The following is a 15160-nucleotide window of genomic DNA, read 5'->3' as shown; positions in this document are numbered from 1 at the left end:
GTCCCCTCGCATGAAAGCCCCTTTGTGCTGGCCGGCGCTCGCTGGCGGCCTGGGCTCCTCGCGCAGGGCACCCCCAGGAGCAGGTGACGGATGGCCCCGAGCGGCAGGAACGTCCCCGCGAGGCCCCGCATCAGCCTCCCCCTCCTCTGTGCCGTGAGCGCGATGGGGGACGCGGGGCGTGGGGCGTCCTCGTCCCCGTCACAGGTCACTGTCGGATGCCAGGCCAGCAGGACCGCCTTCTCGGTGGTGTCCTGGCAACGGGGTTGGGGTGCGGGGGGGGGGGGGCAGGCCTACCCCGCGAGCCCCGGGACATCGTGGCCGCAGGCCGGAAGGCCTCGTGTGGATGGCCGGCTCCTTCATCTGGCCCCAGAGAGCCGTGTAGGATTTGGGACCCGGGGAGGGGAAGGCCGTGTGGTGGAGGGGGGCCTCGGGGTGTGGGCCCTGCGCCCCAGCCCAGTCCCCTCAGGCCCTGCCTTTGGCTGGGAAGGGCGCCGGGGCTCATGCCTGTCCATGCGCCTCCCCACGTGCCCCGCCCCCTGCCGGAAGATGCCCCCCAGCGCCGGGGGCTCCCCAGGGGCTCCCACACCGGTTCCTGCTGGTAGGCGGAGCCTGTGCACATCCACTCAGCACTCTGGGCTCCCGGAGGACAGACGGACGGTTGGACAGGTGGGCTCTGGGCAAGACAGGACCATGTTGCCGGGAGCCTCGAAGATTGCGGGCCCGGGGCAGAGCCGCTGAGGGCCCGGGGCAGAGCCGCTGAGGCAGGAGCGGAGTCGCAGGGCTGTCGCGATTGGAGGGGTGAATGGGAGGACGCTGGGGGCCGACGTGGTCCCCCCCGCCCCCCTGCTCAGGCCGTCCACGTGCCCTCCGGGGCGTCAGTCAGGCGATGTGCCCCTCACGCTGCCCTTTGTCCTGGCCCCACCACGAGCCACCGGGTGCAGCCCAGGGCTGGCGGGGGGCCACCCCGCTCCCCCAGCTCCCGTGGTCGGGGCCCAGCCCCACCTGCCCTGCCGCCCCCACCTGTGCTGCTCCCTCCGGGGGAGGACCCGCGCCTTCCGCGGTCGGTCCGGGGCCCCCCAGGGCCCCCCTCCGCTTCCAGCCTGAGCGGGCCGTGGGGTCCGACGCAGCTCCGGGCACTTCAAGGCCAGCCATGCACGTGCCAGAGCCATCCTCGTCCAGAGACTGTCACTGCTGCCAGCTCCCGGGCTCGGGCGGCCGGGCCGGGATGGCTCTGAGGCTGCCGTGCCCCCCGCTGCCCCACTCGCCCCTCCTTCCTGCACTCCGCCCCCCACCCCCCCTGAGCTCCGCAGCTCCCAGCACGGCCCTCGTCCTGGGAGACAGCCCCTCCTCGGTCCCTGGGCCTTACTGCCTGTGCTCGGAGGTGCTGCTGTGGGGGACCCCAGGCCGCAGGCCCCTCTGGGGAGCCCTGGCTGGACCCTATGGCTGTCACTGGTCTGCCCCAGAGGGGAGAGGCTGCAGGCCCCTCCCAGCCCCTGCCCTGACGTCCCTGCTGGCTCTCTGTGGCCGGGGAAGGACCTGGGGTGGTGGCCGAAGCAGCACTGGGCCAGCTCATCCCTGGGGGACCCTGCTGTTCCAGACCCTGGTCGAAGTGACTGGTGCCACTGGCCTCGGGGCGCACCAGCGACCTGCACCTCTGGCTCACCAGGCCTCCCCTGCTCCCAGGCGGGTTTCCAAGGCGGTCGATGTGGAGAGGTTTCCTCACGGCCTGGCTGCAGCCCCTCGCCGGTCATCAGCAAACTCACAGTGGACTGGCAGGTCGTGTCGGCCGCTAGCCCAGAGGCCAGGCGGGAGCAGGGAGGGCTCGCCCACACGGGCCCAGCGGGAGCCAGCGCCGTCCCGCCTGGGGGGCAGCTGCTTCCCAGGGCTGCTGGGCGGTTTCTGGAAGGTTCAGAGGGCCGGGGTGTCCCGCTCACTGCTGTCGCCGCTGCCTCTCCCCTGACTGTGGGGGACGCGAGTTTGGGGGTCGTGTTGAGAGCGAGGGCCACGTTCGCGTGGCGCCGAGGTCTGGCAGCCTTCGTCGGCGGTGCTTGCTCGTGTGGGCGCCTGGGAGAGCTGCCACCTTCCCGTTTCCGCAGAGAACTCGGCCCGGGGGCTGGACGAGAGCAGGCTGTGGGCACTGCCACCTCTGGGCATTTTGCAGGCGGGGACAGAGCCCCAGGGCAGGCCCCAGTCTGGGGCTGAGTGTGGTCATCTGACGCCCTCGGGACAGGCGTTTGCCTCCTTCTCAGGGCCCTTGTCTCCATGGGGTCAGCCCCGGTCAGTACCTTCTCCTTGCCCACCGGGGGCCCTGGCCGCGGGTCACCCGGGTTAATACCGAGTTAGCTCAAGCTCAGCCACGTGTGAGCGTGTGAGCCGGCCAGCGCCCTTTCTTGGAAGGGTGACTTAGTTTGTATCCCAATGATCCTTCGGTCCTGATGGGGTGGAGCTGTCGCCAGTTGGTTTGAGGCGGTTCCCGCAGCATTGTCCCTGTGGGAAACGGCTGGGTACGGCCAGCTCCCCGCCCTGGTCACTCCTGCCCGGCTTAGTGGCAGGACAGTGTGAGGGAATGGGACAGCGGCTGCGCGGGGCTGGCCCGTCCGGCCGCGGCTGGGCCCCGGTGGGCCAGTTGCGAGGGGCCTGGGCGCTGGCCCCGTGTGGTCCGGTGAGGGTCTCGGGTGTAAGGACCCTGCCTGGCGCCTGATTGGACGTCCTCGCTAACACTAGCGCCCACGGTGGGTGTGACAGTGACCGGCACAGCTGTGGAAGAGCCAGCCCACAGTCACCGAGTGCCTTCCGGGTCGGCGGGCCTGGCCACTGCCCGGGTCCCCGCGGGGCAACCACGCCTGGCACTGCCCCGAGGACAGCACTCAGGCTGTGAGGGGTGGCGGCAGGGCTGGGCCCTCAGAGGCCTTGGGCTGGTGACCACGCAGACAGCCCGCTGCTGGCCTGGAGTCCCCTGCAGAGAGTGTCACCTCGAGTGGGGGAGTGGCTTCTGAGACCTGAGCTGGTGGTGACAGGGGGCCCGCCTGCAAGGCCTGGTCCGAGGAGCGGCCCGTGCAGCCGGGACAGTCGCCCCGGGGTTTCTGCCGGGCCATGGCTCTGGCCCTGCTCGCCCCTGTGGGTCTGCAGATGGAGGCCCAGGCTGTGTGTCCATCCCCCGTGCCCCCTCCTTGTGATCACCAGTTTTGGGTGCCTGGGGGCACAGTCCCTCCCTGGAGGGTCCCGGGCCACACCCACCTTCAGGCAGCCTGAGGCCCCCCGAAAAGCCTTGGGGAGGAGACAGCGGTGCTGGCCCTGGCTCAGGGCGCTGCTCAGTTCACGGGCGCCCTTGAGAGTGGCAGCCTGGGCCAGGCCGTGGGGTGCGCTTCAGCCTAGGTGCCTGCCGAGCAGGCCCACAGGCTCTGTGCGGGTGACACAGGGACAGCCACAGGCTGGACCCCCAAGGTGCGGCCCATGCTGTTGGCTTTACTGTCACTTCGACAAGGATGTAAACGGTGTGAGTTGTGGCCCACAAGTCTTTGTTTTGGGCCCCCTATGTGGGTGTGCCACCCTCGCCCTCACTGTCAGCCCTAAGTGTGATCGCTCCCTTGGCCTGCAGTGCATCATGGTGCCCGAGGGTGTCGGGGAGTAGAGGGGGCTGGGCAGGACCGGGGGGGGGCATGTGTAGGAGCTCAGGCTGTTCCCAGGGCCACCTGCAGGGGCTCCAGGTTCTGAAGCCCGAAGGTCCCCTCGGAATGTCCTGCCTTTCCTTGCGGTGCCTTATTGGGGCAGGGCAAGGGGCAGAGCCTGGGGGCTCAGAAGTAGGGTACCAGGAAGGACGCCCCTCCCTCAGGGCTTGGCGTGGAGGTCAGTGTGGGGCCTGTGGGACCCCCATGTTCCTCAACTGGCTGAGAGGCACGTGGTTTAGGAAACAGACCCTGAGGCTGAGGGCTCTTCCCCGAATGGAGTGGCTGCATCTGATGTGAACTGACTTCTATTTGTTAAACCCTAAAACCCTAGTAACATCCAGAGAGGGGAGAGAGTGGAGAGAGGGAAGGAGGGAGGGATGGAGGGAGGAAGGAAGGGAGGGAGGGAAGGAACGTGAGCTGGAATGAGATGGAAATGGAGAGAGATGGAGACAGAGATGGAGAGGGTGGGAATGGCTGTGCAGATGGAGATGATGGAGATGGAGATGAATGAGATGATGGAGATGGAGATGACGGAGATGGAGACAATGGAGATGGGGATGATGGAGATGATGGAGATGATGGAGCTAGAGATGATGAAGATGGAGGGAGATGGAGGTGGAGATGGTGGAGATGATGGAGATGGAGATGATGGAGATGGGGATGATGGGGATGATGGAGATGATGGAGATGATGGAGATGATGGAGATGGGGATGATGGAGATAATGGAGATGGGGATGAATGAGATGATGGAGATGGAGATGACAGAGATGGAGATGCAGATGGGGATGATGGGGATGATTGGGGATGTGGAGATGGAGATGATGAAGGTGGAGATGGAGATGGAAATGATGGAGATGGAGATGATGGGGATGGAGATGATGGGGATGATGGGGATGATGGAGATGGAGATGATGGAGATACAGGTGCAGATGCAGCTGGAGAGGGTGAGAAATGGAGGTGGAGGGAGAGATACACATATGGGGGGCAGGATTGGCGAGGGAGTGAGAAGCAGGCGCTCTTGCACCCCGACATCCCGTCGGGATCCGCACTGACCAGCCTGAGGGTGCGGCAGCACGTCCATCGTCCCGCAGCCCTGCGTGGGGCGGGGACCTGCCCTCGTCGTCCCCCCCACTGGTGCCAGGTGCGTGGCCCTCGGCCCCACTTGCCCCTTTAACATGAGACGAGCACCCGGGGGGGCGTGGGGACCCCTCCTGCTTTCCCGGCTGTTAGCCGTCTTTGCACAGCGTCCGGCCACTGGTCAGCGAGGTGCATCCGCCTCTCAGCCGCCCTCTCGGTGGAGTGTGCGAGGTTTGAACGCAGCACGACCTGGCAGCTGGGGCCAGGCTGACCGCCGCTCAGCTCCGCGGCTGTGACGGGACTCTGGGCCACCGGCGGAGGGGCGTCTGTGGCCCCCGGACACTGGGCAGCACGACGCCTCCTCTGAGGGAGCCCCCGTGTGTGGGCGCCCGGCGGGTGTGGGAGCACGCCGGCCCCGGTTCGAAGTCTGGATCTGAGACGCGCGCCGAGAGCCGCCCTGCGCTCCGCGGGGCTCCACGGCTGGCTGCAGGGGCTGTGCTTTGGCGACAGCTCCCGCATCCCTGGGTTTGGGGCTCGACGCATCGCCTGGTTCCCGTGTGGAAGCTCAACCCCGTCACCTGTGGCCGTGTGCGCGGTTGGGCCAGCCACTGCCCTTCCTCCCCGCAGTGTCCAGTAGTCCCAGGGTCTGGGAGGACCGCAGACCTCTGGAGTCCTGAGCCGTAAGGGTGACGGTGACGGTGGCGGGAATGGCTGTCAGGGGCTGCAGGCAGGCGGGGCTGAGCGGAGGGGGTGGGCATGGCCGCCCCGCCCCGCCCACGTGATCTGCGGAGTGTGTGGAGCTGAGCCCTGCAGCCCGGGTCCCAGAGAGGGGACCGCCGCCTTGCAGAGACTGCGTGTGCATGGTGTGTACACGTGTGGTGTGGACTGTGTGTGTGCGTGCGCGTGTGCGCGTGTGGTGTGGGCTGTGGACTGTGTGCACGTGTGCGTGTGTGGTACGGGGTGTGTGTGTGCACGTGTGCGCGTCGTGTGCGTGCGGAACCAGGCCTCCTTTCGAGCATTTGCCCAGGGCCAGGTCTCGGGGACAGCTGACTGGTGCGATTACGGGGTGGCCGAGCGGCCGTTGCTGTCTTGACCGTTTCTCCCTGTCTCCCCTCCGCTACCGCTCCGCCTTCTTGCTGTCACCCCAGTTACTTCTGGGCGTGGGCTGCAGGAGGCAGGTGCAGGCAGGGCCCCTCCACTCAGCGGCAGCTCGGAGCGGCGTGTCCTGCCCGCCCCCCGGGCTGTGTGCGGCTGGTCGCCGCGGGGCGCTGCCTCCCGGGCGGGCCCCCTCCTGCCCCGCGCACGGCCGTGACCTCACCTCCGGCCTGCGTGCCCAGGCTCGGCTGGGCTGGGGGAGGCTCTGCGCTGAGGTTGGGCTCGGTGGCTGACGTGTGGGCGGTGTTGGCTCTCCCTCGCCTGACCTGTGGTCAGGTCAGTACGTCCCCTCCTCTGCGGGACGAGGGTCCTGCCGGCCCCGAGTGCCCGGTGCCGGTTGCCGTTGGGTCGTGCCAGGCTCCAGGGTCTGACTTCGCGCCCCGCAGGGCCTGCAGCTGGGCTGGCGGAACCGGGGTGAGGCCCTGAGTCAGCCTCAGGAATGCGGGCCGGCACCCGGGCCGCGGGCCACCAGCTCAGGCCTGGCGGAGGAGGGGTGCGGCTCACGGCCTCGGGGGTGCCCCTGGCTCTGGCGTCTCCGCTGCCCCCAGCTCCCTCCTGGTCCAGCGCGGCCGGCGGCTGTGCTCACAGCCCCTCCCCCATGCAGCCCTCCCGGCCCCCCACGAGCACCCCAGGTGCTGTGCGGGGTCCTGGTGCCCTCAAGACCTTAGCGAGCATAACGTTTCGCCTTGAATGTGCTGCGTGATGGGTGACCAGCCAGGCGGGGCCGGGGCCGAGGCTGGAGGTGGGGAGACTCCAGGACCCCTGGGGGCGGTTTCCACGCGGGTCCTCTGCTCCCTCTGCTGTCGGCTGGGGAGTAACCAGGCTCCTCGGCTTCCTAATTAACCGTTTTAAAGTGAACAATCCATTGAGCTTTAGTGTATGCACAACCTCATCCAAGCATCACCATCTCTGGTTCCAGAATGTTCTCACCTCCGAGATGCCGCCCGCTGTCAGTCAGCGCCCCGCCCCCTGCCCCCTGCCCCCGGCACCCGGCGCCTGGCACCCGGCACCTGGCCTGGTTCCCTCGCTGCCCACTCGGGGCATGTCACATGAGTGTGTGCCCGCTGTTCGTGCTTGAGGGTCTGGCTTCCCGTGCCCAGCGGCCCGTGTCCCCAGGTCCGTCCACGTTGTGTGAGGCCGAGTGACACTCTGTGGTGATCCTTTAACTTTTAAAACGTGGACGGAGCGCGGTGTCTCTGAACTGGGGCTGTGGCTTCCGAGCGGGTGACCCAGGACCCAGGCAGGTGGCGCGGGGCAGTGGCCCCTGGGCTGCGGGTCGCTCTGCGGCCCCCGCCCACGGCTGGCTGAGCGGCGGCTTCGTGCGGACAGACAGACGGCAGGCGCGTCTTCCCCCCCGCAGCGTGGCCTCGCCGCCGCGTCTCTCAGCCGCTGCCCCGGCACCCTTTGCCAGCTGCTCAGGGCTGCGGCGTGGCCCTCAGCCGCGGGGCCCTGGGCCGTCTGCACCTGGCCGGCTCCCTGGGCCGCGGCCCCTGAGCCCTCGCTCCTGCCGCCGAGCTCGTCCCCGGTGCACGGGGCACGGGGCGGGGCCAGAGCATCGTGCCCGTTAAGTGGGGGGTCCCTTTGCTCTCCTGCAGGTCAGGCTGCTTGAAAGGCTCGACGTGGCAGGAAGGGCAGCCCCCCTGCTCCCCGGGGCTTGACATGGCGAGAAAGGCAGGCCCCCTGCTCCCCGGGGGTTTCCGGGAAGGGGGTTCCAGGTGGGGCGCCCTGGCATCTGCCCAGAGGGGTCCAGGTCAGCCCAGGGCAGGCTGGGGGTCACTCTTGGCGACCCTGGGTCCGGTTACAAAGGCAGGTAGGGAACGTGGGTGGTGGCCTGAGAGCTGGAAGCCCAGGAATGTGGAGAGGGCCCGTCCCACCCAGGTTTCCGCTTCCTAGTCCAGGCAGAGGCCACACCGGGAGGCCTTTCACGGCCGACAGCTTCCGGCAGATGGCCCAGCAGGCCCTCGGTGGGGACAGGCCGGCCAGGAAGCGGGAGTCACGGGGGTCACGAGGCTCTGTCAGCACGGTCACCCCACGCACATGGCCGGCCTGCGCGGGACCCAGGCGTGGGGTGAGGGGATTGAGGAACCAGTGGATACACTCAGGGAGCCCAGGTCACTGTCCTGCAGGGCCCGGGCATTTGTCTCCCAGGTGATTTATCGTCAAGGCTGGGGACTGACATCCTGAGGTCACATTCCATTCGTAACAGCTTATCTGGGCTGTCAGGCAGGACCGGGAGGGGCTGAGACTGAGCAGAGCTGTAGCTGGTCTCCCCACCCTGACCCCCCCCCCCGCCCCGCCTCCCACCCCCAGGGTCCAGGGGCAGGGGCGGGGGCGGGGAGGGGTGTTTGCAGAGTCCGCTGTGTGCTGGGTGGGGCTGGAAGGAGGGGGAGCAGGCGGGTGGGTGGGACCCACCCCCACAGCAACAGGGGTCCCAGTGGGTGTGGGAGAAGAGGGGACACATTCCGATGGGGGTCCCTGATACCCCAAAAGGAGGTGACGTTCCCAAGGCCCACAGTCCCAGTGCTGGGCACATTTCCAGGCCCCACAGAATGCGAGGACCCCCGGGAACCTCCAGCTGCTGCCTGTGGCTGTGTCCGGACCCGAGGCAGGGCCTAGCACGGGGGATGGGTGCAGAGTGCGGCTGGGGCTGGGGTGGGGGCGGGCCGTGTGGGGGGCAGGCCTGATGGCCGGCGTGCTGGTCATGGCGGGGAGGCCTTTGCAGATGGCCTCGGGGGCCCCACCCTTCCTGTCTGCGGGCACCTTGGCCCCGTCAAGGATTGGTCTGGCATAAAGGGAGCCAGGCCTCTCCACTGAGTCTGAGGGTCGCAGCCTGGGGGCGGGCGGGCCACCGCAGCCTGGAACCCTGGGGAGGGACATCCCCAAAGGCCTCTTCTGAGCTTGGCCAAGACCCCCCAGCCCCTGAGGCTCTGCCCCTGGGATGTCTGCTCCCCACTTCCACCAGGGGCCGGTCGCCCGGGCAGGACCCCTCCCCCACCCGGGGCTCCTGGCCCTGGAGAGGCGTCCTGTGACGCGCGACCTGCTCAGGGTGCCTGCTGGGCAGGGTGCAGCCTGGGCCCCCTCCCGCCCGAAGCGCCCACTGCTCCGCGCGTCGGGCCCACCCCGTTTTCCCACCGGGCTTCCGGAATCATGCCGAGCGTGCTGTTAGGCTAACCCTGAGAACGGCCCCCTCCCAGGCACCCCTGTTGCCCCCTCCGCTACGATGACTGGGAGGACTCCAGATAGGTTCCAGAGAAAGGCACGGCTTGCACAGACGTCAGCCCGCTGTGAATCGACTTAACCGTTTGGCCAAAGGAAATAGCGACAGCCCGATTCCGAGAGGGGTCGCAGGCTCCGCTGCCGGCGTGGGGTGTCTTCCGGCCCGTCAGCGTCGCAGAGGGTCAGGCAGGGATGCGCCAAGTCCGTTCAGATGCCGGGACAGAGTCTGGATGAGGGGACAGAACGTTTCCTTCAATCTCTTAAAATTGAAAAAATATTAATTTTTGTAGGAACGTTCTTCAGGACGGTCTAATGCTGGGCCGTCGCTGCCTGCTACGTGTGAGCAGGGCCGTCCTGGGTCCCAGGCGGGGGCCGCCCGGGGGCCGAGCAGCCGGGGCCCGGGCAGGCCGGTCCCAAGCCGGCCCTTCTGCCCAGGCCCCCCTGGCCGTTGTCAGTGTGGTCCTTCCCGAGGCGCTGCCGGCAGGAACTGGTTTGGGGGCCCCGTGGGGAGCCGCGGCAGGGCCCTCCCGCGTCCCGGGTCCCCGTGTGCGTCCGTGGCGGGTCCCCTCCGTCTCTGCAGCTCTCCTGCCGACGGGCTCCAGAGGCAGCGGTACTGAGAAGCCTTTAGCCAGGGCCAGGTGCCAGGTGATGTCCTCAAACCTCTCTGGAACCCTAGTCCCCTGGGCAAGCTCCCCCAAAACCCGGAGGGAGTGGCTTCGTGGGGCAGGGTGGGGCTGACGGTGGTGCCTTTGCGGGAGGCCTGGGGCCGAGCAGTATCTCCCCCTCCGGCCCCAGGCCGGCTGACGGGAGTTCGTGCCCTGGCTGGGCGGCTGGGCGGCCCGGCACGCGGGGCCTTGCTGGCTCCTGCCGCAGCCACAGCTGTGTCTTGGCGCCTGTGAGCCGGGCGGCTCCGACTGCCTTAAGCCCAGGGAGGAGGAACCCAGAGGCTGGGCCTCATGTCCACCCCTCTTCCTCACCTGACTGCAGACCCAGGTGGCTTCGGGCGCCTTCCAGGGGCCAGGCTGACAGCTCGGGGAAGATGGGGGGCTCTGCCCCGTCGTGGCCAGGGGTCCTGGCAGGTGTGAGCTTGTACACTGGACAGGCGGAGGCCACCGAGGCGGTTCCTGCAGGGTGGGGGGCAGGTCTGGCCTGGGGCTGGGGCCCAGCTGTGAACGCACTTCCCTCTTGTGCCCGTGACGGCCCCCCGGCCCGCCCCTGGCCCCGGACGCTGAGGCAGGACTGTGGTGGCCAGGCCTCCCACCGTGGACGTCGGAACGTCAGGACGGTGGCCCACGTGGGGCTGGGGCCCCCGGCTCCTCCTCTACAGGGCCGGGGTGATTTGGGGCCCTTGCGGACAACGTCCCCTCTGAGAACGAGTGTTTCGGAGGGAGTTCATCTGGAGTCCTGCCTCCAGCGCCGTTCACTGACTCCGTCACCCCGGGTGACACGGACCCGAGCAGGCATTTCCTGGGCCGTGTGCCATGGGGACCTCATTTGAGAAGCGACCCCACAGGGAATGCCGGTGGGCATGGCGCCTTCCTCCTGCCGCAGGGACGCCGCCACCCCCATCTGGGCCCCCGTCCAGCCCTGTGGGGGGGGGGCAGCCCCTGTGAGCCGGGTGGCCGTGGGCAGGCCTGTGCCGACACCCCCGTAAAACTGGCCCCTCACGCACACCAACGCTCGTTTTTATAGCTTCCTGCAGACCCCGTTTCTCGTGACTTTAGTTAGGAAAGATGTCAGCTTTGTCGGACGCCAGCTGGGCTGAGGCCATGGACGGGGCTGCCCGGGCAGCACGGGGACCCGCGGAGTGTCCCCACGTGTGCCGCCCCCGGGGCCCGGCTGAGCGGGACGCTCCGTCCCCTCCGAGGTGTGAGCTGGTTGAAGGGCCCGAGGTCAGGAGGTGGCTGTGTCACCCACTCTCGGTCCCACAAACTCACAGTCCCACACTGTCACACACGTGCACAGGTGCACACTCACGCACCCACCCAGGTGGGGCTCCCAGGGGCTGAGTGGGGGCGGGCACCCGTCTCCAGCCTCTTTGTCTCTGAGTTTTTCTTTTTTAATTTCATAGTTGTCTATTTTCATAGCTGTGATCTCATAGTTACATGATAAAAACTCTCCGGAAGAACCGAACCGCGGCAGTGGACGGGAACGTGTGAGGATTTCTGCCTTCGACACTTCTGGCAGGAACACTGAAGTTCAAATGCGAGGTAGAACGAACCGCTTCCGAAACATCGTCCTTTCCTTCGCAAAGCCGCCAGTCTACAGGGAAACGCGGAGCCGCAAGGCTGTCGCGGGCGGCCTTTGTGTCGGGCTGTGGGGGCGCGGGTCGCACTCCGCTGGCTGTCGGTGTGTCTCGGGGTCACGATCTGGGTCGTTTTCCTCCTCCTCTTCCTCCTCATCCGCTTCTGACCTCCTTCATCGTAATTCAGTGGCTTCTCCAGCGAAGCGTAACGCTGATCTTGGGACCGTACGTTCATGTAAGTAGTGACCACTTTGTGCAGCAAGGACGGCGTCGGCATCGTCACCCAGACACCCGCTCGGCAGCTCCGGGAGGGGCAAGCGAGCCGACACTGTTGGGGTCACAGTGCGAACCGTGCCACGTCCCTTGTGTTTCTGCTGCTTTTCGACGGTTGTTAAAGTGACATTCTTCCCCTTCTCCCAATCTATCTGGCGTGCTGTGCAACCCATAATTTCTGGTCCATCAAAAGAAAAGCGATCAGAGTCATCTGGTTCTGACCTCATCCTGTGGGCCTTTGCCAAGACTTCATCCGTGAAATATTCGTGGCGTTCGAAGTGAAATTCTAGGGCGAGACTCGCAGGCGGACCAGCATCTGAGAGCCTCGTTCAGGGGCCTCGGGATGGGTTCGCCACGTTCTGACCCCTGCCGCTGAGCGAGTCGACGGTCTGAAAAGCAGCCAGCCAAGATCCGGGGCTCCCTTGGGGGCTCCTCCTCCTTCGCCCTCTTCTGTCTTCACTCTCGGCCTTTCCTGTCGGCTCCTCCGAAGCGTGGTCTTCCTCATCTGGTCTCCATTCGCGTCCTTCTCTGGGTTCATAAGCTGTGTGAATGATCGCGAGTCACTTATCAACTGAAGGCTGATAGAGAACAGAGCACTTCGGAGATCACGAGCTTCTGCGGCGAACTCGGCTGCGCTCTGTGCTCATAATGTGATGGTTTTGAGAGCATCCGCTCGCCAGTTAACTACCTCGGGCAGGTCGCCAGTGTCTGCCATGTTGTAAGAACCCCGGGTACCGGGGGCCGGCACGGGGAGCCGGGCGGCCGGAGCAGATGGTGCCCAAACGACCCCTCTTCCCCGAGTTCCTGCCCGCGTCCCCTTCCTCGTCCTCCGGCCTCAGCGGACGGCCCCCTGTAGGGCTGGTCGGTCTGGTTTGCGGGGGCAGCTCTCCCCCGGGGAACGGAGCCCCCCAGGGTTGGCACCTGCCCGCGGTCCCGTCTGTGCCGGGCCTTCCGACGGCTGCGCAGGACAGCGGGCGCGGGGAACCAGCGACGCCGTGGCGAGCGTTGCTTGGCGGGGCGGCGCGTTGACTTGTGGGCAGCGGCTCGCACTGGCAGGGTCGTCCCTGCGGCCGGGAGAGCGCGGACCAGACGCCCGCTGCGGTGGGAGGAAGACGCGTCCTGGACGCTGACCTGGGGCCCCAGAGCGGCGGGGCCGTGGCCTCGCCCTGTCCCTGCTGAGGACACGGCGGCCGAACCTGCTCGGGGACCGCCGGAGCGCCCGCCCGCGCCACCCGCCACCCGACGGTTTTGCTGTTTTACCAGTGTGTGCGGGGCGGGTGGAGGGAGGCGGGCCCTTGCCCAGAGCGAGAGGCCGGGGCGGGAAGGGCCAGATGTTCACCGAAGAGGCTGCTGCTTTATGGGGGGAGGGGCTCGCCGGGGGCCGCTCGGTGCTCAGAGCCAAGCAAGCCCAGACCCTCAGGACGGGGGACAGGAATCTCCAGCCAGTGGGCACAAGTGCAGGAGGAAAACGGGACAAATGGGGAGGCGTCTGCCCTGGTAACAGCACCTGCCACTCGGCGGCCAGACGCCCCGGAGGGGGAAGGGGCCCCAAGAGGAGCTGCAGGTGCCGGCAGTGTGGGCATGGGCGAAGGGCCCACCTGGGAGCGGGCGGGGGATGGGGGACGGGGAGACGTGTGTCCTGGAGCCTGAAACAGCCCAGATTTACCCTCGGAGCCTGGAGCTCGGAAACCGAGGGGTCTCCTCAGGCTGAGATCCCGACGTTAGTGGGGCGAGGGGGCACCCCTGGAGGCCTGGGGGGACCGTCTGTTTTCTTGCCTTTTCCAGCTTGTTCAGGCGCCCACTTTCCTAGGCTCCTGACCCCCCCCTCCGTCTTCCCAGCCAGCAGGGACCAGTCCTAGCTTGGCTCTGACTGTCCCCCCCCCCCCGCCCCGCATTCTGAGACCAGTGGGCCCAGGTGGATGATCCAGAACCATCTCTATAAGGTCACCTGGCTGGGAGTAACCTCTCACCTGCACCTAACCCTCCCTCACCAGGTAACAACCTGTTCAGGGCTTGGAGCAGGACGTCTGGGGGGGTGGGATTATTTTGCCCAATAGCGCCCAAAGATTCATGTCCCTCCCACTGGCAAAGGCACCCACCCCACCCAGCAAGCCCACAGAGGAAACCAAAAATGTACTGTTTTCCAGGACCCCTGTGCAGTGGCAGGGGTTGGGGGGGGTGTCTGCTTCCCTGCGGGGGGCCACGGGCCGGGGACCTCAATGGGAGGGTCGCCACCCTCTCTGTCACTGAGATTCTGGGATCTTCACCCTGTCATCCTGGTGACCCAGCTAGACCAGACCCGGGAGGGTGTGGCCAGTGAATGGGCGGAGCATTGCTCGTCCCCGGGGGCCTGGTGAGGCCTGAGTGACAGGAGGTTTAGCATGTTCAGGGGCGGGGTTCCTGCCTGTTCCTGAACCAGAGAAGAGGTCGGGGGACCCCAGGCCCCCGAGATTGCCACCATTCACCAACCAGGCCTTCGTGCGCTTTCGTACTGTAAAAAGTCCGAAGGACAGAGTGGCTTTGGGCTCGGATCTCGCGTCCAGCGCTGCGCCGGGGAGAAGTCCCGGGCTGCGGCGCCCCCTGGCGGCCGGCCGCCGCAGCACAGCCCGTCGCCGGCGGGACCCAGGGCGCCTTCCACCCACGGAACCTTGGTTGCTGTAGTCCGCTCCATTCTTTCAAGAAACGAGACAGTTTCTCCAGGAAATAGTTTCCTAGCAGTGGGCGTCTGAAGGGAGACACGTGAGACACTGAGCTTGGTGCTGGGACCCGGGCCACGGCCCCGAGCTCGGCTCAGCTCAGGGAGAAACCCGCTGGTGGCGGAGCGCGGGAGGCTGGAGTCTGGGGACTCCTGGAATCATGCCAAGTGTGCTGTTAATATTAAGCTCACCCTGAGAACTGCCCCCTGCGTGTGTGAGCGTGCACACGCATGCGCACCCGCGCCCCGCCCATGCACACACACAGCCGCACGCGCAGCCCCGCGCCCCGCACGTCCACGCGCAGGCGCGTTGCCTCTGTGCTGCGCTGGTGGACTGAATGGCGGCGTCCTGACCCGTCGCCTCGCGCTTCCGCGTGCACCCCCTGGGGCGCGAAGGCGCGCCCCGGTTCTGTGCTATTCTCTTCCCCAATGATGCCCTGCCCAGTGGCCCTGGAACCGTCTCGCCCGCGGTGCCGCTCCGCTGGTCGTGGCCACTCAGCCCCCTCCCTCTGAACAGCCCCTCCCGCGCGTCCTTCCCGGCGTGGACACGAGAGTCCAGCCAGCCCTCCCGCCACTCTGCCTGTCCAGCCGCTTCCTCATTAGGGTTCCCGCTGCCGTGAGCATCCCGGATGGATGCCCAGCGGCCTCCCCGCGCCTCTCCTTGGGCGGGAGGGGTCAGGTGTGGCGGTGGTGGTCAGGCTGCACTGGGCAGTGTCTTCATCCTGACATGTGTCTCCAGGTTGTCTGCTTTCTGACCGCTGTCTCCACTGCTGGCCTTTCCAAGCTGTCGCTCCATTTGCCATGGTGGCTTCTCACGGACAGGTTGGGGG

At 67.1% G+C, this 15160-nt stretch overlaps 1 protein-coding gene across 1 annotated transcript; it reads right to left on the bottom strand.

The window, feature by feature from the left end:
• Positions 1-11117: 11117 nt before the first annotated feature.
• LOC118614914 (nucleosome assembly protein 1-like 1) lies at positions 11118-14306 on the bottom strand. The gene is given in 2 exon segments (XM_036238143.1): positions 11118-12176; positions 14105-14306. Coding segments are annotated over 2 exon segments (999 nt in total). The 3' UTR covers positions 11118-11379.
• Positions 14307-15160: the final 854 nt, after the last annotated feature.

The sequence above is a fragment of the Rousettus aegyptiacus genome, unplaced genomic scaffold, assembly GCF_014176215.1.
Source record: "Rousettus aegyptiacus isolate mRouAeg1 unplaced genomic scaffold, mRouAeg1.p scaffold_m13_p_20, whole genome shotgun sequence".
NCBI classification, from domain to species: domain Eukaryota; kingdom Metazoa; phylum Chordata; class Mammalia; order Chiroptera; family Pteropodidae; genus Rousettus; species Rousettus aegyptiacus.
This window is presented reverse-complemented; position numbering and strand designations above follow the sequence as displayed.